The 26,816-nt window shown below is 45.9% G+C and overlaps 4 protein-coding genes across 6 annotated transcripts; 2 read left to right on the top strand and 2 right to left on the bottom strand.

Moving 5' to 3' along the window:
• The first annotated feature begins 4,766 nt into the window (after nt 1-4,766).
• sip3 (septin interacting protein 3) lies at nt 4,767-7,619 on the top strand. The gene is made up of 7 exons (XM_017245693.3): nt 4,767-4,897; nt 4,982-5,402; nt 5,462-5,518; nt 5,578-5,766; nt 5,828-6,671; nt 6,727-6,959; nt 7,019-7,619. The coding sequence occupies exons 2-7, from the start codon at nt 5,277-5,279 to the stop codon at nt 7,463-7,465; spliced, it is 1,896 nt and encodes a 631-aa protein (XP_017101182.2). The 5' UTR covers nt 4,767-4,897; nt 4,982-5,276; the 3' UTR covers nt 7,466-7,619.
• A 316-nt stretch (nt 7,620-7,935) lies between these two features.
• LOC108128219 (JNK1/MAPK8-associated membrane protein) lies at nt 7,936-9,628 on the bottom strand. Its single transcript, XM_017245694.2, has 6 exons — nt 9,434-9,628; nt 9,240-9,373; nt 8,969-9,181; nt 8,739-8,911; nt 8,423-8,557; nt 7,936-8,364 (listed from the first exon to the last, which is right to left on the bottom strand). The coding sequence occupies exons 1-6, from the start codon at nt 9,533-9,535 to the stop codon at nt 8,216-8,218; spliced, it is 906 nt and encodes a 301-aa protein (XP_017101183.2). The 5' UTR covers nt 9,536-9,628; the 3' UTR covers nt 7,936-8,215.
• Nucleotides 9,629-10,057: 429 nt separating this feature from the next.
• On the top strand, nt 10,058-23,962 carry faf (ubiquitin carboxyl-terminal hydrolase-like faf). Of its 3 annotated transcripts, none has more exons than XM_070281023.1 (19): nt 10,058-10,422; nt 11,323-12,084; nt 12,725-12,873; nt 12,926-14,118; nt 14,192-16,105; nt 16,165-17,539; nt 17,598-18,033; nt 18,090-18,405; nt 18,467-18,620; nt 18,684-18,834; nt 18,900-19,208; nt 19,267-19,378; nt 19,437-19,546; nt 19,606-19,957; nt 20,014-20,273; nt 20,336-20,927; nt 21,008-21,391; nt 21,807-22,057; nt 22,493-22,632. In XM_070281023.1, exons 2-18 carry the CDS (start codon nt 11,780-11,782, stop codon nt 22,044-22,046), a joined length of 8,352 nt encoding a protein of 2,783 aa, XP_070137124.1. In that variant the 5' UTR covers nt 10,058-10,422; nt 11,323-11,779; the 3' UTR covers nt 22,047-22,057; nt 22,493-22,632. The 3 variants fall into 3 exon arrangements, 2 of the variants coding, with proteins under 2 accessions (XP_070137124.1, XP_017101017.3); XR_011443095.1 differs by lacking the exon at nt 21,807-22,057 and adding an exon at nt 23,380-23,962 and having other exon boundaries at nt 10,059-10,422; nt 22,493-23,034; XM_017245528.3 differs by lacking the exon at nt 21,807-22,057 and having other exon boundaries at nt 10,059-10,422; nt 22,493-23,962.
• Nucleotides 23,963-23,992: 30 nt separating this feature from the next.
• Mccc1 (Methylcrotonoyl-CoA carboxylase 1) lies at nt 23,993-26,771 on the bottom strand. The gene is made up of 7 exons (XM_017245529.2): nt 26,616-26,771; nt 25,758-26,523; nt 25,190-25,696; nt 24,838-25,129; nt 24,591-24,778; nt 24,357-24,528; nt 23,993-24,295 (listed from the first exon to the last, which is right to left on the bottom strand). Exons 1-7 carry the CDS (start codon nt 26,654-26,656, stop codon nt 24,165-24,167), a joined length of 2,097 nt encoding a protein of 698 aa, XP_017101018.2. The 5' UTR covers nt 26,657-26,771; the 3' UTR covers nt 23,993-24,164.
• Nucleotides 26,772-26,816: the final 45 nt, after the last annotated feature.

Here is a 26,816-nt window from a genome sequence, read left to right as displayed (position 1 = left end):
CACAATCGCAACTGGAAAGAAGGACGGGCATGAGTCACCAAGGGAGTTACCATTTGTGGTTACGTAAGCCCTTCTGACCTTGAAGATCTGACCAGAAACCAGAGATCTGGCCCTGTTCTGGCCAAAGTGAAAGAAGTCCCACCCGGGAGCCATGCTGTGCCCATTATGTCAGAGGATTTCGATCGGCTCTTCACCTGAACAGCACCTGTGGCAATGTGGCTGTATGGCTGGAAAGGTGTCATTAAATAAAAAATATACACAATGAAAGGGAAGAGGGCCACAATCGACAGAAAATGAAACTGAATCCGACTGGCAGTAAATTGGAGTAAATGAGGTTTATTTACATCCCAGCACACACACTTTCGCAGAGTTGTTTTCCAATTGCAGTTCAAAACTGGCAGTTACGCTCACAGTGAAAAAAAGTAATGTATTTTTAAATAATATAAAAATAAATTAGAAGATTAATGTTTACCAAAAAAACCAACTAATATGCGAATAATTAAATCCTAAAGGTTTAAGAAATATTTCTTCATCATAAAGAGTTCTAACTCTTTGCGATAAACAAATAAAAATATATATAACTCTTTTTTTAAGAGTGCACTAAGGGCGCCTCTGATCGTCGGAAACCTTCACGCTCCAAAGTGAAGGACTTGGACTTGGGTGTTTTGCTTGGCCTGCGCTGCGTTGTTGCGTGTTTCCCTGCGTTGGGGCACGATCTGCAATTTGAGTTTTGGCTTTTCGGCTGCTTTCGAGGGCTTTGGGTTATGAGGGGCGGGAGGAGCGATGAGATGAAAGTCAACACTTAACACTCTACCACGGTGGTGGAGGCAACACCAACGGCAGCGGCAACAGCAGCTTTGCCTCAATGACAGTGCGCTAAATCATTTTTCGTGGCTCGGAATTGTTTTGATCGGCTGTGGCTGCCACTGTCGCTGGAACTGTTAATTTGGTTTATTGTGGTCACTCTCGTTGTATCTGTATCTGTAACTTTAAATGTATCTGTATCCGTGTCTGTACTCTAGAGATGGTCGGCGAAGGTCTCTCACCCATTGATGGCGTAATTCACTTTTTGTCGGACTTTACTTTCAGCCGTGTAATTGGAGTAACAGGAAAAGGTCACATGCAAGACGGGCTAAAAACAAAATGGGCTAAAAGACTCGTACGAATTGTAGACTTTCTTATCAAGCATTGGACCCTTTTTGGACCTTGTTGTTCTTTTTAGTCAAACTTAAATAAATAGTATTTTAGAATAAAATACTAGGGGCAGTTGTACATAAATATGTAATAATTGTTCATAATATAGACAGGATTGTGTCTTTCACTTTTCCAAACTACTTGTAGAATATTTTGCTAACGCTATCGTGGGAGTCTGCCGTTAATTTTGAATTTTTTGTCATTATACTTCTATTGTATTTGGGTTCATGTCTGCCTCCGCCGTGCGTATGCTATTTTTAGTTGCTTTTTTTGCAATCTTAATGCCCCGCTTTATAATATACCGTGGCCTATCTGAACAGATTCATCATTAACACGTCTGCCACTAGGTCAACTTTTGAACAGCGACGGCTTTGGCTCTTGGTTTCGCGGTATTTGGTTTTGGGTCTCGTGTTTTTTCTCAGTCTTTTCAAGAAACTCATTATGCATCTGGCGGCGACTGCCCCAGTGTGCGTGCGTAATTGTTATGACACTATAATTGGACCAGCAATAGCAAAACAAAGCACACGAAATAAAAAAATAAAATCCCCTCGAAAAGTAAAAAACTTGCCAACGGGCAGACGCGCGTAAATTTTCAAATCGAATTCGCAAAGCCTCGTTTGCTATCGTCTTCGGTTCAAGACGTCTTCGATTTTAATTTTGCAATGCCTTGTTTTATTTATTTTTGTTTCTATTTTTTATAGGAGCAGACAACGCCCCCGCCTTAAAATTGAAACTTCAAGCCACTACGATTCGCGAATTTTAATTCAATTTTATTGTATTTTAGGGTTTATCAGTGTTGGGGAAGAAGGCATAAATTCAATTAAATGATACGTTTGTTTGAGTTAGTTAGTTCGAGTTTTTGTTAACCTCTTTCTCGTATTTTCAGTTTGGCCATTGTCCATTGCGTATACGCAACGTTAGCAACCTTCTTTTTGTGAAACCCCAATCGTTGGATCTCTTCAGGTGCTACATGCTAATCGACATGGAGGCCTCTGCAGCTGGGATTTGCAATAAAAAGTGCCTACATGATTAATGATAAAGAGGTGGCCATTTTTCACAGTTAAATATGAGACTGGTGCTACGACAAAAAGCTGATTATTCCGGCCTATTGATGACAGAGGGAGAATATCGCGCCACTCGCACGACAAAAATGATAATTGCTGCGCTGATGAAGATGAGTTCGCTAAATGTTTGGATGGTTTGCTGGTTTGTTAGTTTAATGCCCAGGGCGCAGGCTCAGCCACCTCGTCTCGACAAACTCCCGGCTCCAAGCGGCGGGGGGAGTGGCAGATTACATAAGGCGCCGACGCAGAAGAGTCGGGCGGCCAGCAAGCCCCCAGTAGTAGCAATTGGTAGTACATGCACTCGTAGCCAAAACCGACGCCAGTAATAGCCAAACCACAACCGCCAGTAATGCCAACTTTGGGGCTCAGATGCCAAAATAATATTTTTTAAAATGTTTTGTATTTAAAACATAATTTTTTCTAAGATATTACAAAAGGTAATTATAATTATTTCCAAAAATATATGTCAGCTACATTATCTGGAAATATAACTAATACTCATTTCCGACAATTTTCTGTAAAGTTTCTAAAACTGTACTTAAAACTAATAAATCTCTGAACAGCTTCTGCACGATGTCACCTAAAGTCATTAAAACTTTTACCTACATTCAAGATTTTATAAAATTAAAATTGTCCAAGTTTAGTAAATTTTTATCTTTAAAAGTCTTAGCCATAAAGAAGCCAATTTACCAGCAGTCCCTCCGAAGTCTTCACATCTCCGCTTGGGCCAAAGTGACGCTTCTTTCGTTTCCTCGAAGCAGACAAAACGGGTTTGTGGAGTGCGAGTCCGACGAGGTGCTCCCAGCTTTATGTAAGTCAAGCGCGGAGGCCGAGACCAGGCGGCCCAACGCAACCCGCAACGGGTGATGCGGGATCGGAGCTGGGAACTGGCCGAGGAGCTGCCATGGAGCATGCAGTGGGTCCAACCGGCAAGTGGGCAGATGAGCAGACATGCCAGCGGGTGGGGCCGAGGAGGTGGTGGAGCAAATGCAGTGCATGTGCAATGCATACCGATAAAAATGGACAAAAGCATAATACTTTGAAAAAAGGAAAGAAATGAAAAAGTATATTATTGTAAAATAAGATATGTAAATATATCCTTTTTTGTAAATGTTCGCTCAATTAAAATTTATTTTTTATAAAAATTTATATTTATAACTTATTTTTATGAATAAAAATTGTTACAAGTGCATTCATAGATGAAACAGAGTGCATGGAAAAGCTGACGTTGAATGGAAAATTGCTGCGACACGTTTTCACCAAAGTCTGGTGGGGATGTGCCGTACCCTGGTGTCGATGACGTTGCCGTGTCTGTGTCTATGTAAGTCCAAGTTTGTTTTCCGCAAAAAAAGACATCCAAACAAGCACACATCCATGAGTATATCCATGTTGGCCATTCTGCTAGCCAACTTTAGCCTTTGGGTGCTAACCAAACCGTTGACTTATGCAAAAACCAGCTATGGATAGCTTCCATCCTGCTCAGCTGATCCGCGGGGGCTTGTGCAACATCTCCAGACTGTCTGACCAGTTCATCCAGCCAAACCGCATGTGTATGGATCCATTCTCGAGACGAGCCGAAAGTAAAAGTTCAAATGCACAACCAGCGGGGGGAGAATAGTCAATCAGAGATCGAGGATAGGGGCGAAGAAGGTGCCGGTGGGGGCTCGATTTAGCCACCGCAATTATGCCACGATTTTGCACGGCGAGCTCATCTTTTTTTCTGGCCATGGAGATGCCCCATTGTGTGTCTCATTTTGTTAAGTTATTTTTCTGTTTTTTTTTTTTTCTGCTTCTCTTGTGCCAAAAATATAAATGATTTTACGAGAGGGTCTGAATGAGTTAATTAGGTTTGCTGTGGAGAGGTCTTAACAACACGAGTTGGCCATGGCAAAGCCAATGAAGAGATCAGGAGAAGACGGAAAAGGTTGGTGCATGCTTATGTTAACTAAACCAATGTTATACGTTAAATCATTTTTACGAAAAACAATTACTCTAATGAACAAAGCAAGGCCAGCTATTTTATGGTTTTAAGTAATCTAATATTATAAACAATTTAAAGGTATAAATAAATATATAAACTAAAAGCTTTAAATCAGAAAAATAACAGCATACTTAAAATTGTTTTAAATGTGGGAATCATAACGGTATTATATGTTTTTTTTCTACATTCTCGCTAATAAAAATTTGCGCATGTTAAAATGTAGCATACTTTTGTGCGGTTCTGGCCTTTTTTGTGAAAAATTTGCAATAAAAATATACATATATTAATTTAATGAAATATTTTATACGTATTCAATTCATATAAAATAGTAAAATAGCTGAAATATAATAGCCTCCTAAATTGTTCAGTGTTGGAAAATTTTGAACAGTCAGAGCTGCCAACATTAGCTATGTTAGCCGAAAAGAGCTAGTATTCGTACATATTCATAAATATCCGTTTCTATAAGAAAAATACCCCATTAATACATCGATTTTTGATAATAAATAATTTAAGCTAAATTCAACAAATAATGAAATCAAATACTTTTCGATCTTTTCCGCATCAATATATGTACCAATATTTTGTACCTATTGAAAACGGCCAAAAATTGGAGCTGCCAACTCCGCTCCAAACGGCCAATGACAACTCTGAACCGTAGGTACGTACTACGTGTAATTAATTAAAAATAAAAATATTAATACGCCCGAATACGAACGCAACTCAAAAACTATTCCACTTCTAGCGTAGAAAATATCGATGGCAAAGCAAACAAAGCTTGTTCGGCTTACGAAACTCTCCTAAATTCCAGTGTCGACGAGAGAATAGGCTACATTTTGAGAGTTTCCTAGAAAACGGCCCCCAGTCAATATTGTTCTGCCCGCTGTCTAAAAGTCCGAAACTGGAAAGCGACCCCGCACTTGAACCCTCCAAGGCATATGTAGACGGACGGGGGGGCACAAGCGTACCACCCGGCCAACATTAACATCTTCCTTGAGTCCATCAGCCAGCTGGCGGCCCTTGCGACCAGCAGCGCCACGATGCAGCTGCTCATTTCGTCCGTTTGCATGGCGCTGACCAGCGCGGTGATCGGAAATGCCTACTACCAAAAGCAGCAGTTCTATCCGGCTGTTGTCTACATAACCAAGTCAAACGCCTCTATGGCGGTGAGTAGTGGGATATGTTCTATCGTGTTATCTAAGTGTAAACATTTCCGAACTTGCAGGTCATCTACATAATGTTCTTTGTGATTGTCTTTATGTTTGGAAAGCTACTGCGCAAGGTGCAACATTCTAAACCTGTTTTCCCAAAAAACAATTACTTACATAGCTCGTATTGCAGATTTTTTTGGGAACCCTGCGCGCCGCTGAATTCGAGCATCTGTTGGAGCGCTTTTGGTATGCTCTCACAGAGACCTGTCTAGCCTTTACTGTTTTTCGGGACGACTTCAATCCGCGATTTGTGGCACTATTTACGGTGTTGCTATTTCTCAAATCATTCCATTGGCTGGCTGAGGAACGTGTGGATTTTGTAAGCAGCTTATTCAATACCAAACTTTATTACCTTTTTATGTAAAATCTTGTGCTCACAGATGGAACGTTCTCCGGTACTTGGCTGGCTCTTCCACATCCGCGTTGGAAGCCTCCTTACGATGCTGGGCATCTTCGACTACCTTCTACTAATGCACGCCTACAATTCGTCCTTGGTTCGCGGGCCCAGTGTACAGCTAGTGTTTGGCTTTGAATATGCCATCTTGCTGACCGTGATTGCCAGCACAGCCATAAAGTATGTCCTACATGCCGCCGAGATGCGTACCGATACACCATGGGAAAACAAGGCAGTTTTCCTGCTCTATACAGAGCTTGTGATTGGTCTTATTAAGGTTGTGCTCTATCTGCTTTTCGTCGTAATTATGGCAAGGATCTATGCCCTACCCATGTTCGTATTCCGGCCCATGTTCTTTACCATACGTAACTTCCGAAAAGCACTGAATGATGTCATTATGTCACGTCGCGCCATCCGCAATATGAATACCCTGTATCCGGACGCCACACCCGAGGAACTACGCCAATCTGACAACATCTGCATCATCTGCCGCGAGGACATGATAAATCACTCAAAGAAGCTGCCTTGCGGTCACATCTTCCACACCACATGCCTCCGCTCCTGGTTTCAGCGCCAGCAGACCTGTCCCACCTGTCGCCTTAACATCTTGCGCACAGCGGCCGTTAATTCCACAGCCATGCCCCGAGCTGGGGAAGATGCTGCCGCTGCTGCTGGGGGAAATCCAGCACCTGCCGCCGGTGGTGCTCAACCAGCGCCTGCACCAGCTTCTCAGACTCCAGTTGCCGACGGGAACCAGGGGCGCGGTAATGGCCCAGTCGCTGGAGTAAACGCACCTCCGCCTACCTTTGCTGAAATCTTCGGAGAAGCCAGTAAGTTGGATGTAAAATATTTTTAAAGGGAGAAGGTTAATTAATGCATTTACAGATGGGCTGCCTAATGGATTGCCAAATCTTGCTGGACTCCCAATGGTGCCTCCTCCAATGGCACCGGTCATGCCCATGATGTCGCCCTTTATGATGCCACCAACTGCTTTTGCCTACTTCACACCCCCATTTGTTCCGCCACCGCCCATGCCCTTGGACTTGGCCAAGTTCACCGATGAAGAACTACGCGCCTTGGAAGGACAACAGCGTGAAAACATCGAGCAGCGTCTTAAGGTAGGCTGTGGTGAATTCGAGCAGCACAAAGATTTGATTACAAAAATAAAACTTTTTAGTTGCTGCAAAACATAAATCTCTTGCTGGATTCAGCGGGAGTTATGATGACTCAGTACCAGAATTTGGCAGCGCGTTTGCAACATCCTGTCGCCCCGCCAACATCCGTGACTTCAGGGGCTAGTTCAAACCACGAGCAAGCTGCTGCTGGACCAGCCGTTTATGACAAGCCTAGCACCTCGGCTACAGCTAGAGCCCAGCTCGAGACTCATCAAATTAATTCCACACCTGTGTCCACAGTAGCTGGAGCAGAAAAGGTAACCATTGAGGATTTGGGGGCGGATGAGGATGAAGAGCCGTCGACGGCCACAGAGACAGTGAGTCTGGCCATTTCCGAAGCGGACGTCGATGAAAACTCTTCAGAGCTCTGCGAGCTAAGGAAGCGCCGATTGAAGTTCCTTGAAGAACGAAACAATTCAAGCGGTAGCGAGCGAACGACAGCTGAATAGGTGTCCCAGGAAATTGAAGGCCACTCCAAACAACAGCAGCAAAATCCTCCATCCCTCCAAAACAAAAAAAAAAAAATAACGAAAATGAAACCAAAATTCCTTTCGTTCATCACATTTTTTACTGTCTGGATGGTATAGATTTTAATTTAAACTTCGGCTCTTTCTCCGCTGCCTTCTATCCTTGATTTTGTTATTTTCTATTTTACTATACGAAAATATAACGACGATGACCACAAAGACGACTAAGATGCGGCCTCAAATCTCACACACACTGAAACACGAACGTGAAAAACGTCGTGTGGTACGTAGGATCTGAATGTGAACGTAGAGCGGCATCCAAATTCAATATGTAGCAATATATATTGTGTAAAAACTATTTTAGAGATGGGAAACTGATGATTTGTATTTAATATTACTATATGTGTATAATTGAAATATAATGTGAAATATAATTAAAACAAAAAGAACGATGAATGGGTAAAGTTTTTTTATGTAAACGGCTACTTTTGATTAGCTTTGTTCCGATTTTTAACATAATTGGTTAAATTTTTTTGGTATTTATATGGACGTTAATGACAAATTACATATTTTTAATGTTTTAATAATGCATGTTGAAAATCGGATCAGGCCGGCATATCAGCTACGCACGAAGTATTAATAAATTAAATGACGTGTACACTACACATAGATAACAACAGTCGATCGCCTAGTGCCCCGGGCATGGAAGATCTGCATTTGAACGTCGCCGCATCAACTCCTCTCCAGTTCCCGGAACTCTACTGGATCTGTGAAGCGGACAGTAAGTATGTAGAAGAGCGTTGGGAAGGGCACCAGACACAGAAATGCATAATGATAGTTTAGCGAAGCGATGCCATACGCCAACAGCAGCCAATGAACAGCTAGATTAAAAAGATATATTTTTTTTAATTGCTTTAACATTTTAGGCTTTAAACTTACATATGATTACAACATTCTTCAGCTCCCATACAGATGAGCAGACAAGAGCCTTTAAGGTTTGGTCAAGCTTGAGAGAATAGTGAATGGCATTGGCCACCATAGAAATGGCCACGCTTAGGTATGGAAAGGTGTAATCTGAAATATTTTACTACAATTTAATGTTCTGCATCAAAAGTAAAAATTGTAAGTCTGAAAGTGTTGATTGTACATTAAATTTACTTAAATTACTTAGAATGATACATTTCAATGATTAATACTTGAATTATTTCAAATACAGTACGCGTTACTGAGACCTTTGGATATCTTGAATACTCACAAATTAAACCGCAGCCTATGGCATGGATAAAAGTTAGCAGCGGTAAAAAATAGAGAGCGGAGTAGATAGGTGCCTTGCTTTTACCGCCCACATCCGTCAACTTGCTGATCACGGGGCGAATGAGAAACATGTTCACCAGGCACAGAAAATAGAATACCAACACAATGGTTTGTCTAAAATAATAATAAAAATAAATCCAATACCGAATGAGGTTGATAGTGGAGTCTTACAGTGGATAAACTGCTTCCTGTGTGCAGTAGACTCTTGTTTCGTAGTTGGGACTGGGATTATAGAACAACGTATACCAGTCGGTGAGCTTGCGCACCTCACAGGCGTACAACCGGAGCTCCCACATGGGCTCCATGAACAAAGTCGCAAGAATTGCGGACAAGGCCACCTCAATGAAAGCGCTGGCTGTTAATATGAGCTGCTTCCGGGAAAATCTGTAAAAATTTAGGATTTTTTACATGAGGATCAAGAATTAAGAAGAGCCTGACTTACTTCCGATCTTTCGCGTCCATGTCAATGAAGAAGCAATGCATCATAAGGGGCAGCATGGTCATGAAACCCAAGTACAGCCAGGAGTAAGTGGTCAACTCATCGCGGCAGGGCGAACAAGCAAAACTTTCGTTAACCTGTAGAAAATAATTAGGGACTTTAAGAAACATAAGTAGAGTGAGACGAAGCCGAATTACCCGCGATCCACGGGGACAAACACCACAGCTGCTCCAGGTGTCATTCTCTAGCAGCGAACGTCCACAGTAGGCGCCCGGGCATCGTTCCAGAGCGTCGTACATTTATTGAATTTTATTTTGTATTGCTTTTACGCTGCTAGAGCGTCTCAGATGGGTCTGTTGTTTTTAGCTATCAGTAGAGGGACCAGGTATAAACAAAGACCACACACAACAGCTGGTCACACCAACCACATAAGAATAGGTGGCGTTCCAAACTAAAGTTCATAAACATAAAAGAAGCTAAAACTTCTTAATGATCCGTTCGATTGCAATTTTTGCGTTTTTTTTTTTATTGTTATTTGATTTATTAAGCGGTTTTGACAAACATTAATTTAAATTTAAAACTTTCCGGTCTTGTTATAGCCGGTAAAATAACAGTATTATTTTTAACACATATCGACTAGAAGCTATTTTAAAATTATTTTTCCGTTTAGTCAAAATCTCAGTGTCTTCTTTGGTCGTATTTCGATGGTTTTCGACTGTGATTGCTAACATAATTCTTCGTCATATACTAATAATTCTTTGCCAGTAAAAAAAGCCCATTAAAAATTTGGCAGGATATGCTGTCACACTGCAGCCGGGAAGCAATTTTTATCGGGTCATAAGCGGTCACACTGCTGCACAACCCAAAAGAAATAACTAAAATATAATTAATTAACGAAATATTGCACTAAAAGCGAACTTAATCTAGCCGTGGCAGCCACATCCCGCCGCCCCCGCCACGCAGCACATTACACGCCCCCCGGCGGCCAGGCAGTTAATCGGCCAAGTTCAGACGCCATTTCGCAAATTTTTTTTGCGAAAAATTTGTTCTGGGCAGGAAAAAATTTGCGAAATAATAGTTGCCGATGCGTTTAGAGTTCGTAACTATGAAACTGTGAGTCTGCAGCTTAAAAGTAAGCTCAAATCGAAAATTGTGAGCAACGGGACAGATAAAGTGAAAATTTTTGGTGAGTTGTGTGTGTCGCTCATTTGATTCGCAAATAAATATATGCGTGTGTGTGTGCGACTGCTTCTGATCGTGTATGAGTGTGTGTTCGTGGAACGTGAAAAACAGAAGAGCGACGGAAAAATAATAAAAAGCCGCACTGGCTCCCCGTCCTTGAGTAACTTCCGTTAGGTTCCAGAACTCGAAAAGGGAAGTGCCTGTATAGTACAAGTGCAGCTCGAAAAGTCACATATTTTGCAAAGTGGCTGCCAAAAGATGGTTACTTTTGTATTTTGTGCTATCAGCTAATGTTTTGAGAGGAGTCCGCTACTTGTAAAGTATATTCATGCGTAGTTATTTAGAAAAAATCCCCTAGCCGTAACACGCCCCATTTCCCGCCCCGCCACTTGCTCCACCCACCGACCGCATTCCGAAAAAGGATGTTGCCGGGTGGAGAGAGCAAGAGACGGGACCCGGGAGGAGAGAGAGAGCAGGATAGGTACGTGATGTAATTTTGGGGAGAAAAATGTTCTTTGTTTGACTAAAAGAAAAAAATAACAATAAATAAATAAGAACGGAGAGCGTAGAGTAAAACAAAAACAACATTAAATTAAATTCATACACACGTTCCGTTCGTGAGAATGTGGGTGAGAGAGGGTGGTTTGTGTGTGTGTGCTTTTGGAGCATTATTTGGCGCTTGCTGCCCCGTCTATTAAATAATATTGATTTTTCATATTCCAACCCAGAAGCTACCCAACACACACTCGTGCACTCTTACACACACTCTCACAACTTTTTGTTCCCGTCGGTGCGTGCATATCTGTAGGTGTGTGTGAGTGTGTGTGTGTGCGAGTGCTTTTTTCGGTCTCCCTTGTGCGCCTGTATTTATTTGCTTCTTTCCTTCTTTCGCTCTTCGTTGCAGTTTATAGATTTTTGCAACTGTGCCCGCTGAGCAGGAATATGTAAACTTAAAGGAGCCAGTTCTTATTGGAAAAAGGACAATAAGATTGAGAGAGTGAGACGGACAGTCAGGGAGACAGGGAGCGTCAGGAGTCGCCGACCAACAGTGCCTCAAATCAGCAACAACAAAACGACGAACAGACAACTGGCAACTCCCCACATCTCGCTACTTGGACACCGGACACTTCACAACTGCCATAATCCAGGAACAACCAAAAGCCAAAAAAAGGAATATTTAAAAAACCGCCCAGTGCAGACTGCAATAGGATTACTAAGACACCTAGAAGTAGGGCTCCTACACCGCCACCTCGAAGTCAAATTTCGTTTCCTCTGGATTTCACAAATTTTGCTTCCGGTGCTGTGCAGGATCACGACAACGACGAAGCCGCGCTAGCTTGGGAGAAGCACCTATTGCCGCAATGACGTTCGACACGCGCAGGCAAACCGGCGGCCAGCCGGGCAGCACATCAACCAGCAGCAGCACCACCACCACAGCGACTACCACCACGACCAGTCCGGCGCAGGGCATGGGATCGGTCACGGGGACAGGCACTGGCACTGGCACAGTCACCACCACATCGATCATCGCAGGAGGCGTTGGCGGGGGCCAGGAGACCAGCAACACCCAGGAGCAACAGACGCCGGCGGGCAATAGAAGTGCCGAAGTCACCGACGTAGTGGCCTCATCTTCGGCGAGTAGCGTAGACAGCACCGTGACACTAGTGTAAGTAGTCCCAGAGTCGTACTCCTTGGCAGCGCAAACGGTTGCATGACGAGGCCCAATTAGCGCAGCTTTAGTGCGTAGTTTATTGCACTTAATTAGCAGCTGTTTGCCGATTTTTCGGGGTGTGTGTATACCACCCCCACCTCGACGCCAACCACCTAGCTACCTACTATACCCTCACGAACCCCAACCTCCGGCATTGGTGTGTTTACTTTTGCGCAGTTGCTTCTTCTACTTGCATTCTTTGTTTGTCCAGGGCTGGGCTAGGACCGCAAGTAGCCGCAATAAACCTATTCAAATATGCTAGCGGCGATTAGAGGATGGTTTGCGAAGCAAGCTATGCAGCCAGCTGATTTTGGCCACGCTAATTCGGGAGGTGTCGTCACCTGAGTTGCCCACAACCGACTAAATTCAATTACATGCAAACCGAGAATATCAATGTTTATGTGCGCAAAACGTGATAGCGGTGTCCAACAATGAGGCAATAACATGTTATCATTCGTTTTCCCCTCTTATGTGTGTGTGTAGACGCCTTCAAATCCACCTGAAACCTTACTTTCTACACAAAATATGTGGATGGGAAAACCTCACATGAATTCATTCATTATTTTGTAATTTCACAATGTAATCTCTATTGTAGGCCTCCAGAGAAGCTGATATCCTCGTTTCCCACGACGAAGCTTCGCATGCTGACCCAGAAGATTTCGAATCCTCGCTGGGTGGTGCCTGTGCTGCCGGAGCAGGAGCTGGAGGTGCTTTTGAACGCGGCCATTGAACTGACTCAGGCTGGTAAGTCTTGAAGTTTGGTAGTAATTGAATCTCTTAACAATTTCCTACCTAGGTGTCGACCACAATTGCGAGCCGTGCGTGGAGTTCTACCGCAATGGGTTGACAACATCGTTTGCTAAAATCCTCACGGATGAAGCCGTCAACTCGTGGAAGTATAACATCCATCATTGCATCCTGGTGTCCTGCGGCAAGCTGCTTCACTTGATAGCCATTCATATGCAGCGCGATAACCCATATCTACTGGATCTACTGGCGATCGTCTTCGATCCAGAGAACAAATTTAACACGTTCAATGCCGCCCGTCATCCGGTGTGCTTTTCCACTCCAGACGCCATTTGGGGCCCGCTAGACAGCAACAAAATGTTTGCCAAACCGCCACCGGAACCGAAGAACGCGCGTGGTTGGCTGGTAGATCTCATTAATCGTTTTGGCCAACTTGGCGGCTTCGACAATCTTTTGGAACGGTTCAACAGCGGGCTCGAGTTGCTGAAGCGAAATCAAAACAAGCCCACGGCCAAGGAAGCTAGTGATGGGCAGGACAACCGTCTAACGCTCGCACTTATCCACAGTCTGCTGCGACCATTTGGACAGTGCTATGAGTTGTTGACTCCTGCCACCATCGCCAAGTATTTCATGCCGACCTGGAATGTAGTGCTGGACCTGCTGGATAGCTTCTCAGACGAAGAGTTAAAGCGCGAAGTGAAGCCCGAGGGCCGGAATGACTACATTAATGGAATCGTGAAATCGGCACGTTTCCTAGCCAGCCGTTTGACGGGCCAGGAGGAGCTGATTCGTGATCTGGAGATGTTTCGGCTTAAGATGATCCTGCGCCTACTTCAGGTGTCCAGCTTTAACGGAAAAATGAACGCTCTCAACGAGATTAATAAGGTGCTATCCTCTGTGGCCTACTACTCACACCGCTCTCAACCGCTCCCGCACTGCATGCCAGAGGATGAGATGGACTGGCTGACGGCTGAGCGAATGGCCCAGTGGATAAAGTCCTCGGACGTGCTGGGCATTGTGCTTAAGGATTCGTTGCACCAGCCCCAATACGTAGAAAAGCTGGAGAAGATCATCCGCTTCCTTATCAAGGAGCAGGCTCTAACGCTTGACGATCTGGATGCAGTTTGGCGAGCGCAGGCGGGAAAACACGAAGCGATTGTGAAGAATGTGCACGACCTACTGGCGAAGCTGGCTTGGGATTTCACACCCGAGCAGCTGGACCATCTCTTTGAAGCGTTCCAGGTGAGTGCTTACCTATTTATTCGTGAAAAGGCAAGCATTTTAATTCCACCGTTTATTTTTACACATTTTCCAGGCCAGCATGACCACCGCCAACAAGAGGCAAAGGGAGCGACTCCTGGAACTGATTCGAAGGTTGGCCGAGGATGACAAGAATGGAGTGATGGCCCAGAAGGTACTGAAGCTCTTCTGGACATTGGCACATAGTCAGGAGGTGCCCCCGGAGGTGCTGGATCAAGCGCTGGGCGCGCACGTTAAGATCTTGGACTACAGCTGTTCGCAGGAGAGGGACGCACAAAAGACCATTTGGCTGGATAAGTGCGTGGGCGAGCTAAAGTCTGGAGACAGCTGGGTGCTGCCAGCATTGCGTCTTATCCGGGACATTTGCTGCTTGTATGACACCACTCCAAATCATGCTCCGCGCACGCAGACGGGAACGAATCGGCAGCAAGTGATCGAGCGGCTACAAAACGATTACTCTCTGGTTATTCTCGTGACGAATAGTCTCACAGCATACATGGAAAAAGTTCGTCAAATGGTGGCAGAGACGCCCGGATTGGATCCAGCTACCATTTTGATCGATCAAAGATTTCCGCACCATGCTCAGATTGCTGAGAGACTGGAGTTCCTTAAGTTCCTTCTAAAGGACGGGCAGTTGTGGCTGTGTGCTGATCAAGCCAAACAGATCTGGCACTGCCTGGCGGTGAGTGCAGTCTTTCCGGCGGATCGAGAGGAGTGCTTCCGCTGGTTCGGCAAGCTGATGGGCGAGGAACCCGACCTAGATCCCGGCATCAACAAGGACTTCTTCGAGAACAACATCCTTCAGTTGGACCCGCACCTGCTCACCGAGAGTGGAATCAAATGTTTCGAGCGCTTCTTCAAGGCAGTGAACTCCAAGGAGGACAAGCTGAAGGCGATACACAGAGGTTACATTCTCGACAACGAAGATCTCATTGGTAAGGATTACCTGTGGCGGGTGATAACGACGGGAGGCGAGGACATAGCCGGCAAGGCAATCGATCTGCTGAAGGAGGTGTCTACGGCGCTGAGTCCCCGACTGCAGGAGAACATTGCCGAGTTCCATGAGATGTTCATCGGCGAGTGTTGCTCCCGCCTACGCAACCACTATGGGAATATAATGATCCTCGGCAAGACTCAGTTGCAGGACGAGCTTGATGCGCCTGATCAGTCGGACAACGCCAACGACGAGTCAAAGGATGCCAAGATGCGGTTTATTGAGGCGGAGAAAATGTGTCGCATTCTTAAGGTGCTGCAGGAGTACGTCAAGGAGTGCGACCGCTCCTACAGTGGCGATCGCGTCCACCTGCCTCTCAGCCGGGTTACGCGGGGAAAGAATACCATTCTGTACATACGCTTCCAGACTCCAGGAAGGCCCATCGACGACTTGGAGATTGTGACGCACAGCAACGAAACAATGGCCGCGTTCAAGAGGAGCCTCCTCAAACGGATCAAAGGCACCTCCACGGCCAACATCAAGGTTGATCTCTTCTACACGAATGGCGAGATGATCGAGGTCTCCGACGAGATTAATCCGCTTTACCAGTACACTATCCGCGACAAGATGGTTCTCACTGCCAAACTAACGCCAGTGGGCACTGGCTTGGCAAGCAGCCCCGACTCGTCGAGTGACTCGAGCACCGGATCACCACCTCGTCCTTGCCCAGATATGCAGCGCGTCGAATCGGAGAGTACCTTACCCGGGGTAATAATTTCGCAGAACTACCAGTACACCGAGTTCTTCCTGAAGCTCTATCAGCTGGGCAGCGATCTAGAGCACGGCCGGCTAAGGGACAGCGCCAAAGTGCTGCTCCATTTGCTACCCTGCGATCGCCAGACGATGCGACAGCTTCAGCTCATGTGTCGGGTGCCCAAGGCGTCGATTGCTACAGTGGCTGTGGCTGAGAAGACTGCTAAGGATGACGATGAGAAGATGGACTCGAGTGACCAGTCATCATCTGAAACCGAGGAGGTAACTTTTGCCATTTCCGATTAAAGTCCAAAACGTTAAATTCTAATGTGTTTCCTCAGGAAAATTGCACGCCGGAGCAGATGTTTCTTCACCCGACTCCGGCCCAGGTTCTGTACAACTTGAGCGTGCTGCACGGACTGCTGATTCCGGCCTTGGAGCCTCTTGGCGAGGCAGCTCTGCAGGTTCAATCTGCTTGGATGCATTCGGGCTGCGCTCACTTTGTGCTGGAACTGCTTACAAAAAATAATTTTCTGCCCAGCGCGGACATGCACACGAAGCGTGCATCGTTCCAGTGCGTGCTGCGTTTGGCGAAGTTGTTCCTGTACATCGTGGGAAGTGTGCTGTCCCGTGTTGGCGACGAGCCCATGATTTGCGACCTGGATAATGGCGCCCGTTCTCAAGTAGACATCCTCAAGCAAAACTTCTCGACGATGCCAAACAGCTCGCAAGGTACTTTGCGGGCTATCTCCGCAAAGTTGGCGGTGATGCTGGCTCGCGAGATGCTATCTGCCACTCCGGAGGGTGAGCGGTGCCGCACACTGTTTAGCTCCACTTTGCAGTGGTCTTGTCCGGACATCTCCACCATTAAGGCCGTGGTGCAGCTGGCGTGGGCCTCGTCCTGCGGCAATCTTCAGGCTCTGGGCAGTAGCAGCAACTCCGGCGGAGACTTCGAGGACGAGGTAATCGTGCCCGATGGCCAGGACTTTAGCATGTGCAAAGAGGCGTTGGAGGTGCTAACCATTTCGTTCATACTAAATCCGAGTGCCAACGAGGCTTTAAGCAGCGACGCGAACTGGCCGAAGTTCATCACATCGATCGTGCTCAAAAACCCGCTGCGGCATGTGCGACAGGTGGCCTCGGAACAGCTGTTTCTGGCCTCCACCTACTGTGCCGGTGACCGGCGGCCATTCGCCTACATGGTTAACTTGTTGGTGGGAGCCTTGAAAACCCTGGTTCCCCAATATGAGGCCACTTGTGCGGAGTTCTTCTCCATGCTCTGTCGCACCTTGTCCTACGGTTGCATCTACAACTGGCCACTGCAGATCGGCGAGGGATTGTTGGGGGATGAGATCAAGTGGTTGCAACGCATCCGGGAGAACGTTCGAGCTACCGGTGACACCCAGGTGCACGAGGAGCTGCTGGAGGGGCATCTCTGCTTGGCCAAGGAGCTTATGTTCTTCCTCGTTCCGGACTCGAAGGCACAGCTCAATGAGCTCATCCACGAGCTCATCGATGACTTCCTGTTCACGGCCTCTCGCGAATTCCTGCATTTACGGCGACACGGCAGCCTTAGGCAGGACACAGTTCCGCCTCCGGTTTGCCGCAGTCCGCACACGATTGCCGCCGCATGCGATCTTCTAATTGCCTTGTGCCAGCTCTGTGTTCCTAATATGAAGCTACTCACCAATACACTAATCGACTTCGTTTGCACGGGTAAGTCGCTCCGAGGTGTGTAGGGTTTAACTATATAGCTATCATCTTCTCCCTTCAGACACCGATCCGTTGCGCGAGTGGGATTATCTGCCGCCGGTAGGCGCCAGACCCACCAAGGGTTTCTGCGGATTAAAAAATGCCGGGGCCACCTGCTACATGAACTCGGTTCTGCAGCAGCTGTATATGGTGCCGGCGGTGCGGGTTGGCATTCTGCGGGCCCACGGTGCTGCCACCACTGATGGCGAGGACTTTAGCGGCGACTCTGATTTGACGGGCGGCGGTCTGGGACCAGCCCTCTTCTCGGGTCCGACCGCTGCACTAGTCTCCTTCTCCTCGTCGTCGTCATCATCGTCAGGCGCTGGCGAGGATGGAACTCAGGATGTCCGGAAAAACTACCACGTGGTTATTCTGAAGCATGTGCAGGCCATATTTGCCCACCTGGGTCACAGCGCTCTGCAGTTTTACGTGCCCCGCGGACTATGGACGCATTTTAAGTGAGTTTTGAAGGCTTTCTCGCCGCGCCCTTCCACTAACCTAACCCTAACCATAGACTGCAAGGAGAACCCGTGAACCTACGGGAGCAGCAGGATGCTGTGGAGTTCTTCATGTCCCTGTTCGAAAGCCTCGACGAGGGATTGAAGGCACTCGGCCATCCGCAGCTGATGAACGCCACGCTGGGCGGCTCTTTCAGTGACCAGAAGATCTGCCAAGAGTGCCCCCATCGCTACTCCAAAGAGGAACCATTTAGTGTATTTAGTGTCGATATTAGGAATCATAGCTCATTAACCGAATCTCTAGAGCAGTACGTGAAAGGGGAGCTGCTCGAGGGAGCGGATGCATACCATTGTGATAAATGTGATAAAAAAGTAATATATTCCCATTGCATGCTTAAAGATTTGAATGCTAATCGATCTTTCTGCCCCCCAGGTAGTTACCATTAAGCGGCTATGCGTGAAAAAGCTGCCACCCGTGTTAGCCATACAGCTGAAGCGCTTCGAATACGACTACGAGCGCGTCTGTGCGATTAAATTTAATGATTATTTTGAATTTCCGCGTATTCTGGATATGGAGCCCTACACAGGTGAGCCCAAACCCTAGCCAAGACTGGCAATAACCAATGATGTGAAACCAATCTTGTTTCCAGTGTCTGGCCTAGCTAAGCTAGAGGGCGAAGTGGTGGAGGTGGGTGATAATTGTCAAACAAACGTTGAAACAACAAAATACGAGCTGACCGGCATTGTGGTGCACAGCGGACAGGCCTCCGGTGGCCACTACTTCAGCTACATCCTGTCCAAGTGAGTCTTCAACTAACCCAGCCATTTCAACAGACTCACCTGAGCTAAATTCGATTTATCCGCAGAAACCCAGCGAATGGTAAGTGCCAATGGTACAAGTTTGACGATGGCGAGGTCACAGAGTGCAAAATGCACGAGGACGAGGAAATGAAGGCACAGTGCTTCGGTGGCGACTACATGGGCGAAATTTACGATAACAACCTAAAGCGAATGCAGTACCGCCGCCAGAAGCGATGGTGGAACGCCTACATGCTGTTCTATACGCGTTGCGACCAGAATCCGGTTCAGTTCGAGCCAAGTGTGGAGCAATTGTCGCTAACGGAAAGCCGCAACATGGTCCTGCCCCTGCCTAAGCCCATCGAGCGTAGCGTACGGTGAGTAGCAGATTCTCGACATTGTTTTCATTCAACTTCATTTCTGAACCTATTGCAGCCATCAAAACATAAGGTTTCTGCATTCACGAAGCATCTTCTCCGTGGAGTTCTTTAACTTCATAAAGAAGCTGGTCAGTTGCAATATCCCGTCTGTCCGGAGCGATAAGATCGTAAGTATTCGATGTTTCATTTTGCTCGGGCATCTTGTGAGATTTTCATTTTTTTTAGACCCCCGCCGCCGAGGAGCTCTCCCTTTTGGGCGTACAATTGGCATCACAGTTCCTGTTCCACACTGGTTTCCGTACGAAGAAATCACTGCGCGGTCCCGTCATTGAATGGTAAGTGTTTCAAAATTTGATGATTTAAACAAACCAAACATATTTCGACTTGGTTTTAGGTACGACACGCTTTCACATCATATACGGTCCTCGGCACTGGTGCGAAAGTGGTTTGCCAATCATGCCCTGTTATCGCCGCCCTCTCGCCTGGGGGAATATATCCTAATGGCGCCCTCGCCGGAAGTGCGTACCGTGTTTGTTAAGCTGGTGGTATTCTTCTGCCACTTCGCCATCCACGATGAGCCATTGCCCGGGTTCGATGGTGCCAATCTTTGCGAGCAGGTGCTCATCAGTGTCTTGCGTCTGTTAAAATCAGAAGCAGCCGACTATGGTAAACATCTGCCCCACTACTTCAGCCTCTTCAGCATGTATGTTGGGCTCGGAACCCGCGAGAAGCAGCAGCTGTTGAAAGTAAGAAATAATTTAACGACTTTTGAGAGACATTCTAAAGTGATGTGTACTTGCAGCTAAACGTCCCGCTGCAGTTTATGCAAGTAGCCCTTGACGATGGCCCCGGTCCGGCCATTAAATACCAGTACCCGGAGTTCAGCAAACTCCACCAGGTGGTTTCGCACTTGGTGCGCTGCAGTGATGTGAGCGAAAAGTGTCAGAGCTCCAACCAAAATGCCCGGCCCCTTCCGAATCCGTTCAAAGATGCAACAGTATCGCAGGAGGAGCTCACACCACTGTCCACCGAGTGCATGGACCTCCTCTTCAATCGCACTGGGTACATTTTTAGAGATTGGTAATAGAAACACAATCTAATTCCATCTTTTTGTGTAATTGCAGCTACATCAAGAAGGTGATTGAGGACACAAATGTGGGCGACGAAGGGCTGAAGCTGCTCCAATACTGCAGCTGGGAGAACCCTCACTTTTCACGTGCTGTACTCACAGAACTGTTGTGGCAGTGCGGCTTTGCCTACTGCCACGACATGCGCCACCATACGGACCTGTTACTGAACATCCTGCTTATCGGTGATTCGTGGCAGCACCACCGCATCCACAATGCGCTGAATGGAGTGGCCGAGGAGCGCGAGGGGCTGTTGGATACAATTCAGCGGGCAAAGACACACTATCAGAAACGTGCATACCAGATAATCAAATGCCTAACGCAACTGTTCCACAAGTCCGAGATTGCTCTGCAGATGCTTAACACAAACCCCGCCATCAGCCGGCACTGGGCCGTTGCCGTCGAGTGGCTGCAGGACGAGCTGGAGAGGCAGCGGGGAATCGGCTGTCAATACAATTCTTACTCTTGGTCGCCGCCGGCCCAAAGTAACGACAACACCAATGGGTATATGCTGGAGCGATCGCAGTCGGCTAGAAACACGTGGACTATGGCTTATGAACTATGTCCAGACGAGATAAGCGAGAAACCGGTTCGTTAATGAAACAGAACCTATTTTAAATATTATAAAATATTTTGAAACTTTTATAAATCATTGTCATATTCTTTCAGGATCAGGACGAGAACAACGAGTCTGATATGGATTCTAATCTCGACGAAAACAAAGCGGACCCAGCAGCACAGCCTGTAGAAACACAGGAGGGATTAACTGGAGGAACGGAACTGGTGGGTGACGCAAAGCCTGCCACCACCAGTAGTCCTTCATCTGGGGCCTGGCCAGCTCGAGCGGATAGTAATGCTATTCCACGGCTCTCGCGACAGCTTTTTGGAGTATATACAGCAACAACACCCGCAACGACGACATCGACAACGACAGCAGCGGGCAGTGGGGCGAATAGCGAGACGGAAAGCAGTGCTCAGGAGACGACAACCGAAGACACGACTATAAATGGGCTGACCAACCGATTGGACCAAATGGAAATCAAGGCCAAAAAGGTAACTAAGAACTCGGATGCCTAGGGCTTTATTCCCTGTTAGTGTGTCCACAGCCGAGGGATTCTTCCAGTCGCCTGCCAAGCAGTCCTCCTTCAAAACAGTACACACGATATACACACTCTACACTCCACATCCAATAATATCTATCTATTCCTATGTGGTGGTTATACTTTTGCAGAGTATGATAATTCTAAATTTTAGTGATAGCCTTATTGTATTTAGGTCTGACTTTTAATAAAAACTCTGCAAAGGTATTCAAGTTTCGGTCCCCGAAGCTGATACCGACATTATGGTTTCCTTCTAACTCTTCTATATATTTTTTAATTTCCGACACACGCATATATTGCGTTTTCTTTTGCGGTATTTCGATTTTTGTTTCGTTTTTCCATACAAAAACTTTTGAATACATGTGCAGGGCGTGCGAAGTCGGTCCAAGGGAGGCAAACTGCCACCAGTACTCTTTCACCAGCATCAGTTGCCGTCGGAGCAGCAACTCAAGCTGAAGCAACAACAACTGCAGGCTCACCAGCAACAGCTCAGCCTGCAACTGCAGCCCAAGCAGCAGCAGCAGCAGCCGCAGCCGCATGACCAACAGCCACCGCCGCAGCAACTACGTGGTGATATTAGCAAGAGTTCCTCAAGCCGCTTGATTTGATTTGCCGCCAAGTTAGTTAGCGTTGTTTCATTTGAGCCCTGAGAGTCAGCTTAAGCAATTACTTGTGTTTGTTACTTCCTTGACTTACGTCCTGACGGCACAGTCCCCGGCACGAGTTGCACCCGCCACGCCTGGATTTGTTTGTGTCCCATTTGTCCTTCCTTTTAATTCCAACAGCAAGCTTTCGCTGCTCACCACACTCAAAAACAAAGATTCCTATCCACAACACCCATTCACACTCAGACTTGTTCAAACAGGTCCTATATGGATCACATACGATAGTCATTAATAGTCGTTTGCATTAACCCCATATATGACCTGTTTGATAACTAAATTGCAAGATTGCGATTACTGCTTACCTGGCACGCAGACGCTGACTTAGCACTCATACCTAGCAATCGACTCGTAGAGAAAGTAAGATTAATTGCCATGTCTTTTGTTCCCAGAGATATCCCAAAAACTACAGTATGACAGCAAAAAAGCTAGAAAGTAAAGAAAGGAGTGCTGAGGAGACGGCGCCCGATCCGTCTGAGGCAACCACAGAGTTGGCAACGACCAATCCAATACCAATTGCAACAACGTCAGCAACAACGGCACCGACAACCACATCAGCCTCCACAGGAGCCAGCGAGCTCACAACGAGAATAGAGAAAAACTTAATTTAAAACGGGGAAAGTAAAAAAGTCGGAAAAGAGAAACCATAAACGAAAAGTTCTTTGCAATAAAAATGTATTCGCAACCCAACAAGAGCAGCAACTTATGAGCATCCGTAGCGTTAAGTGAATCACATAAGCAGCCTGACAATGAGAACGGCGTGGGCAGATGTTTTACTAGTGGGGCTCCCGCCGTCGAAAACGAGACTTAAATGAGTTAGAGGGCGATCGTAGAGAAGGACCCGTAGATATAAAAGAATGGAGAACATACATATATTAAAAGCGGTCTGGCAGTGAAGAGTCGCAAGTCAAGAATCGAGAGAGTCGATAGGAGGGTATGTACCAGTACCAACAAAGGTGTTTAATAGATATCGAACTTTACAATTACCTTAAACCATATACAAATACAGACACCTTAAAAACACAAATTACCCACTACAAATAAAAAAAATCAACACCCACTTGCATCATACATGAACGCAAACAAAGAAACACACTCATAAATACTAAGATGCGTTAAGTTGCACGTTTAAAGTACCATATAATTGTATTTATATAGTATATAAATGATGTATTACGTATTGGAGCCGAGCAACATTTACTAATACTAACCAATAAAAAAAAATTATAATAAAAAAAATCAAAAGAAAACAAAAAAATGAATATAGATACGATTCTAGGAAACTAATCGAAACGAAATCGGCTGAATGTAAGAATTAGGGCAAGAAACCAAATTGCATCTTCAGTACTCAGTACTCGCCTGAAACTGTTTCCATAATCATATTTCAATTGCGTAAATCAAGTTAATGGGATGCTAAATCAAAACAACAGAACAAGTATAAACTCAAGAGCAAAATGGACTAAAGCAAAACGAGCGTAAAGGAAACTTGATTATGTTTATACTAAGTATATATAAATATATTTTTAATTGATTAGTGTTTTGTATTAAGTGAAATTTGTTAAACATTTATTAAATTATTATGTTTTAAGTTGCAAATAAAGCGAATTGTAAGCAAACATCGCAACGTCATTTAAAATGGACTCAGTTTCCGGTTTTAGTTTCAAACAAGCATTCGAAAACAATCTCAGTCAACCCATAAAACGCAGAATTATGTACGGAACTCAATTTAACAAAATTATGTATTCATAAAGATAAATCACATTTAGGAAATGTGTGTTCGAGAAACTGAATAAATCTTATACATCCATTAAAATTCAAAAAAAAGAACTTAAACGAATAAAAGATTTTTTTAAAACCACCAACGTTGGTCTATTATGACTCGGTGTTTCACATTTGTGTTCAACAGTTCAAAACATTTTTAATGCCAAGGGACAAAATACAACAAGACTCCATTATATGGACAGGTTCTTAAGCTTAACTCTAATAAATGCACATTGTTATCCCTGAAATAATTATTGTAGATAAATGCAACAAAATCCGTGGTACGAAATGGGGATTAGCACTTTAGTTAGCAGCTTCTTCGTCAACGAATGTGATTACCGCAGCCCCCTTGGCCACGTTATCTCCCTCAGCTCCGCCAATAGACTTCACGGTGGCATCCTTTGGTGCCTTCAATATGTGCTCCATTTTCATGGCTGAGAAACGAAGTGAATTTTGGTTTTAGAATAAAATAATTTCATGGTTCTGTTAGCTTACCAATCAGCACAGCCAGGCTATCGCCCTTCTTAACCTGGTCTCCTGGCTTCACCAGAACCTTTTCGAGTACTCCTGGCATCGGAGCGACAACGCGGGAGCCACCACCCCCCAACTGATCAACTTGGGCACTCAAGAATTTTGGTTGCACCAACTCAAAGTCCACCTTACCGCTCTGAGGGAATAACAGGTCAAATGTAATTAACAAAATAGTTTTCGTTGATAAATTAAACTTACCTCAAGGAACAAGCTAATGCTAGCTCCGTCAATATTGGCGTTATACGTAGAAATGTTGTTGTCGATATTAGCACGTATTTTTAGTCGCACGCCATCCTCCACTCTCTGGGCTTTAATCACCTGCCAGCTCCCGTCGTCCACCTGGACTTGCACATCCTCGCCATCGTATTTGACGGCAACGGAATAAACTAAGAGAACAACACTTATCCTATTTTCATCTTTTTGTTTAATTCTGATCTATCCATACCTTTATCATTGGCTCTCAAGTTATATGTCCGGATTAAGGCATAGTTAAGACGCGCGTTAGCGGCTGAAGAAAATGGATCTTGGCTACCGTTGCTGTTGCTAAAGGCTGCTTGTAACTCATTGAAAACCAGGGCCAGGGCAGCCTGGCTCACCTGTTGCTGACTGATAACAATTGGAGGGAAAAGGCTGTCGAAGTGCTCGTCAATGAAACCCGTGTGGACATTGGCCAACTGAAACTCGGGGTGAGATGCCAAATCTATAAGAAAGTTTATGTTTGTGTCCAGTCCAGAGATCTATAATGATTGAGTAATGTGTTGGTAAAATAGATACTGTATTATATTAGAAAAACGTACATGATATTCGCGCAACCGAGCGATCAAGGAGTTCAGAGCCTGCGATCGGTTTTCGCCCCACACGACCAGCTTTGCAATCATGGGATCATAGTGCACAGACACCTCATCTCCCTCGCGAACGCCTGTTTCCACACGCACCTCGGCACTAGGATGCGGAGTTGACAGGTAACGCAAGGGACCTGCTCCGGGCAAAAAGCCTCCCCGTGGATTTTCGGCGTAGATGCGGGCCTCAAATGCGTGGCCATTGCGGGTGATCTGCTCCTGTTTTAGTGGCAAACGCTCGCCGGCAGCTACCCGTATCTGCCATTCGACCAGGTCGGTGCCCGTTATCATCTCGGAGATAGGATGCTCAACCTGCAGCCGGGTGTTCATTTCCATAAAGTGGAAGGAAAGATCCTCTTTGTCAAGAATAAACTCTACTGTACCGGCTCCAACGTAGCCCACAGCTTTAGCAGCGCGAACAGCGGCTTCGCCCAGCTCACGACGCAGCTCCTCCGATAGACCAGGCTATACAAATATGGGTCTATGTTAATAAAGAAGCTTTTTAATAAAAAATACTACCACATACCGCTGGTGCCTCTTCAATGATCTTCTGATGGCGGCGCTGAACGGAACAGTCGCGCTCCCAAAGATAAACAGCATCGCCATACTGATCCGCAAAGACCTGCACTTCAACATGGCGAGGCGATCGAACATATCGCTCTAGAAGTACTGAGCTATCTCCAAAAGACTTTTGCGATTCGGTGCGTGCAGAGTTGAGAGCTGATAGAAAGTCTTCCGGATTTTCGGCAATACGCATTCCCTTGCCACCGCCTCCGCGCACTGCCTTGATCATCAAAGGAAAACCTATTGCCTTGGCTTCTCTTTGGAGGCATTCGTCCGATTGATCATCACCGTGGTAGCCATTGATGATAGGTACTCCAGCCGCGGCCATAATAGCCTTGCTTGTGCTCTTTATACCCATGTCACGGATGGCGGAGCTAGGCGGTCCCATGAAGATGACGCCTTCGCGCTGACAAAGCTCCGCAAATTCCACTGACTCCGAAAGAAAGCCGTAGCCCGGGTGAATGGCTTGTGCACCCGACTGCTTGGCTATTTCCAGGATGTGCTCACCTCGAAGGTATGACGCAGAAGAGGCAGCCTCTCCTACTCGGTAAGCCTCATCGGCCAGTTGCGTGTGTAGGCTTTTCTCGTCCGGATCTGAGAACACGGCAACCGTGCGGACCCCTAGTTTTCTAGCAGTGCGGATGACTCTGCAGGCAATTTCGCCTCGGTTGGATATGAGAATCTTGTTAATCGGACGCACCTTCGGTGTAGCTTCTGTTGCAAAGCACCTGCCGAAAACAAAAACAAAGTGGAAGTGTTTATGTAATCGGTAGAACATTCAACCTGTTGATTCTTTTGGATTTTAAAGTTCTCTTATTACCTGGCATTTGCTCCAACGCTGCGCAGCAGTCTCGCATACATCGTTATTGTCTAATAAATGCAATAATCTGTAAAATGTAAAAAATATTAGATGTTGCGAATGTGCGATCTTCTGTTATCAGGCGCAACTATAGAGATGTCGATTCTACAAAACCTAGCTAACGATCAGTGCTGCGCATTTGCTTTATACGATATTCTAAAC

The sequence above is a fragment of the Drosophila bipectinata genome, chromosome 3R (genome assembly GCF_030179905.1).
Source record: "Drosophila bipectinata strain 14024-0381.07 chromosome 3R, DbipHiC1v2, whole genome shotgun sequence".
NCBI classification, from domain to species: Eukaryota; Metazoa; Arthropoda; class Insecta; order Diptera; family Drosophilidae; genus Drosophila; species Drosophila bipectinata.
This window is presented reverse-complemented; position numbering and strand designations above follow the sequence as displayed.

What these genes read in the sequence shown, in the direction of transcription:
- LOC108128219 (XM_017245694.2), bottom strand. Translation starts at nt 9,535, where the DNA reads ATGTACGACGCTCTGGAACGATGCCCGGGCGCCTACTGTGGACGTTCG. An exon ending in CAGGAAGCAGTTTATCCACT is followed by an intron (nt 8,912 to 8,968) that starts GTAAGACTCCAC and finishes TTATTATTTTAG; the next exon opens with ACAAACCATTGTGTTGGTAT. An exon ending in GAAGAATGTTGTAATCATAT is followed by an intron (nt 8,365 to 8,422) that starts GTAAGTTTAAAG and finishes TTTTTAATCTAG; the next exon opens with CTGTTCATTGGCTGCTGTTG.
- sip3 (XM_017245693.3), top strand. Translation starts at nt 5,277, where the DNA reads ATGCAGCTGCTCATTTCGTCCGTTTGCATGGCGCTGACCAGCGCGGTG. An exon ending in AGTCAAACGCCTCTATGGCG is followed by an intron (nt 5,403 to 5,461) that starts GTGAGTAGTGGG and finishes CCGAACTTGCAG; the next exon opens with GTCATCTACATAATGTTCTT. An exon ending in TGAAATCTTCGGAGAAGCCA is followed by an intron (nt 6,672 to 6,726) that starts GTAAGTTGGATG and finishes ATGCATTTACAG; the next exon opens with ATGGGCTGCCTAATGGATTG.
- Mccc1 (XM_017245529.2), bottom strand. Translation starts at nt 26,656, where the DNA reads ATGTATGCGAGACTGCTGCGCAGCGTTGGAGCAAATGCCAG. An exon ending in AGCGTTGGAGCAAATGCCAG is followed by an intron (nt 26,524 to 26,615) that starts GTAATAAGAGAA and finishes TGTTTTCGGCAG; the next exon opens with GTGCTTTGCAACAGAAGCTA. An exon ending in TCATTGAAGAGGCACCAGCG is followed by an intron (nt 25,697 to 25,757) that starts GTATGTGGTAGT and finishes ATATTTGTATAG; the next exon opens with CCTGGTCTATCGGAGGAGCT.
- faf (XM_070281023.1), top strand. Translation starts at nt 11,780, where the DNA reads ATGACGTTCGACACGCGCAGGCAAACCGGCGGCCAGCCGGGCAGCACA. An exon ending in CATCATCTGAAACCGAGGAG is followed by an intron (nt 16,106 to 16,164) that starts GTAACTTTTGCC and finishes GTGTTTCCTCAG; the next exon opens with GAAAATTGCACGCCGGAGCA. An exon ending in AATCGACTTCGTTTGCACGG is followed by an intron (nt 17,540 to 17,597) that starts GTAAGTCGCTCC and finishes TTCTCCCTTCAG; the next exon opens with ACACCGATCCGTTGCGCGAG.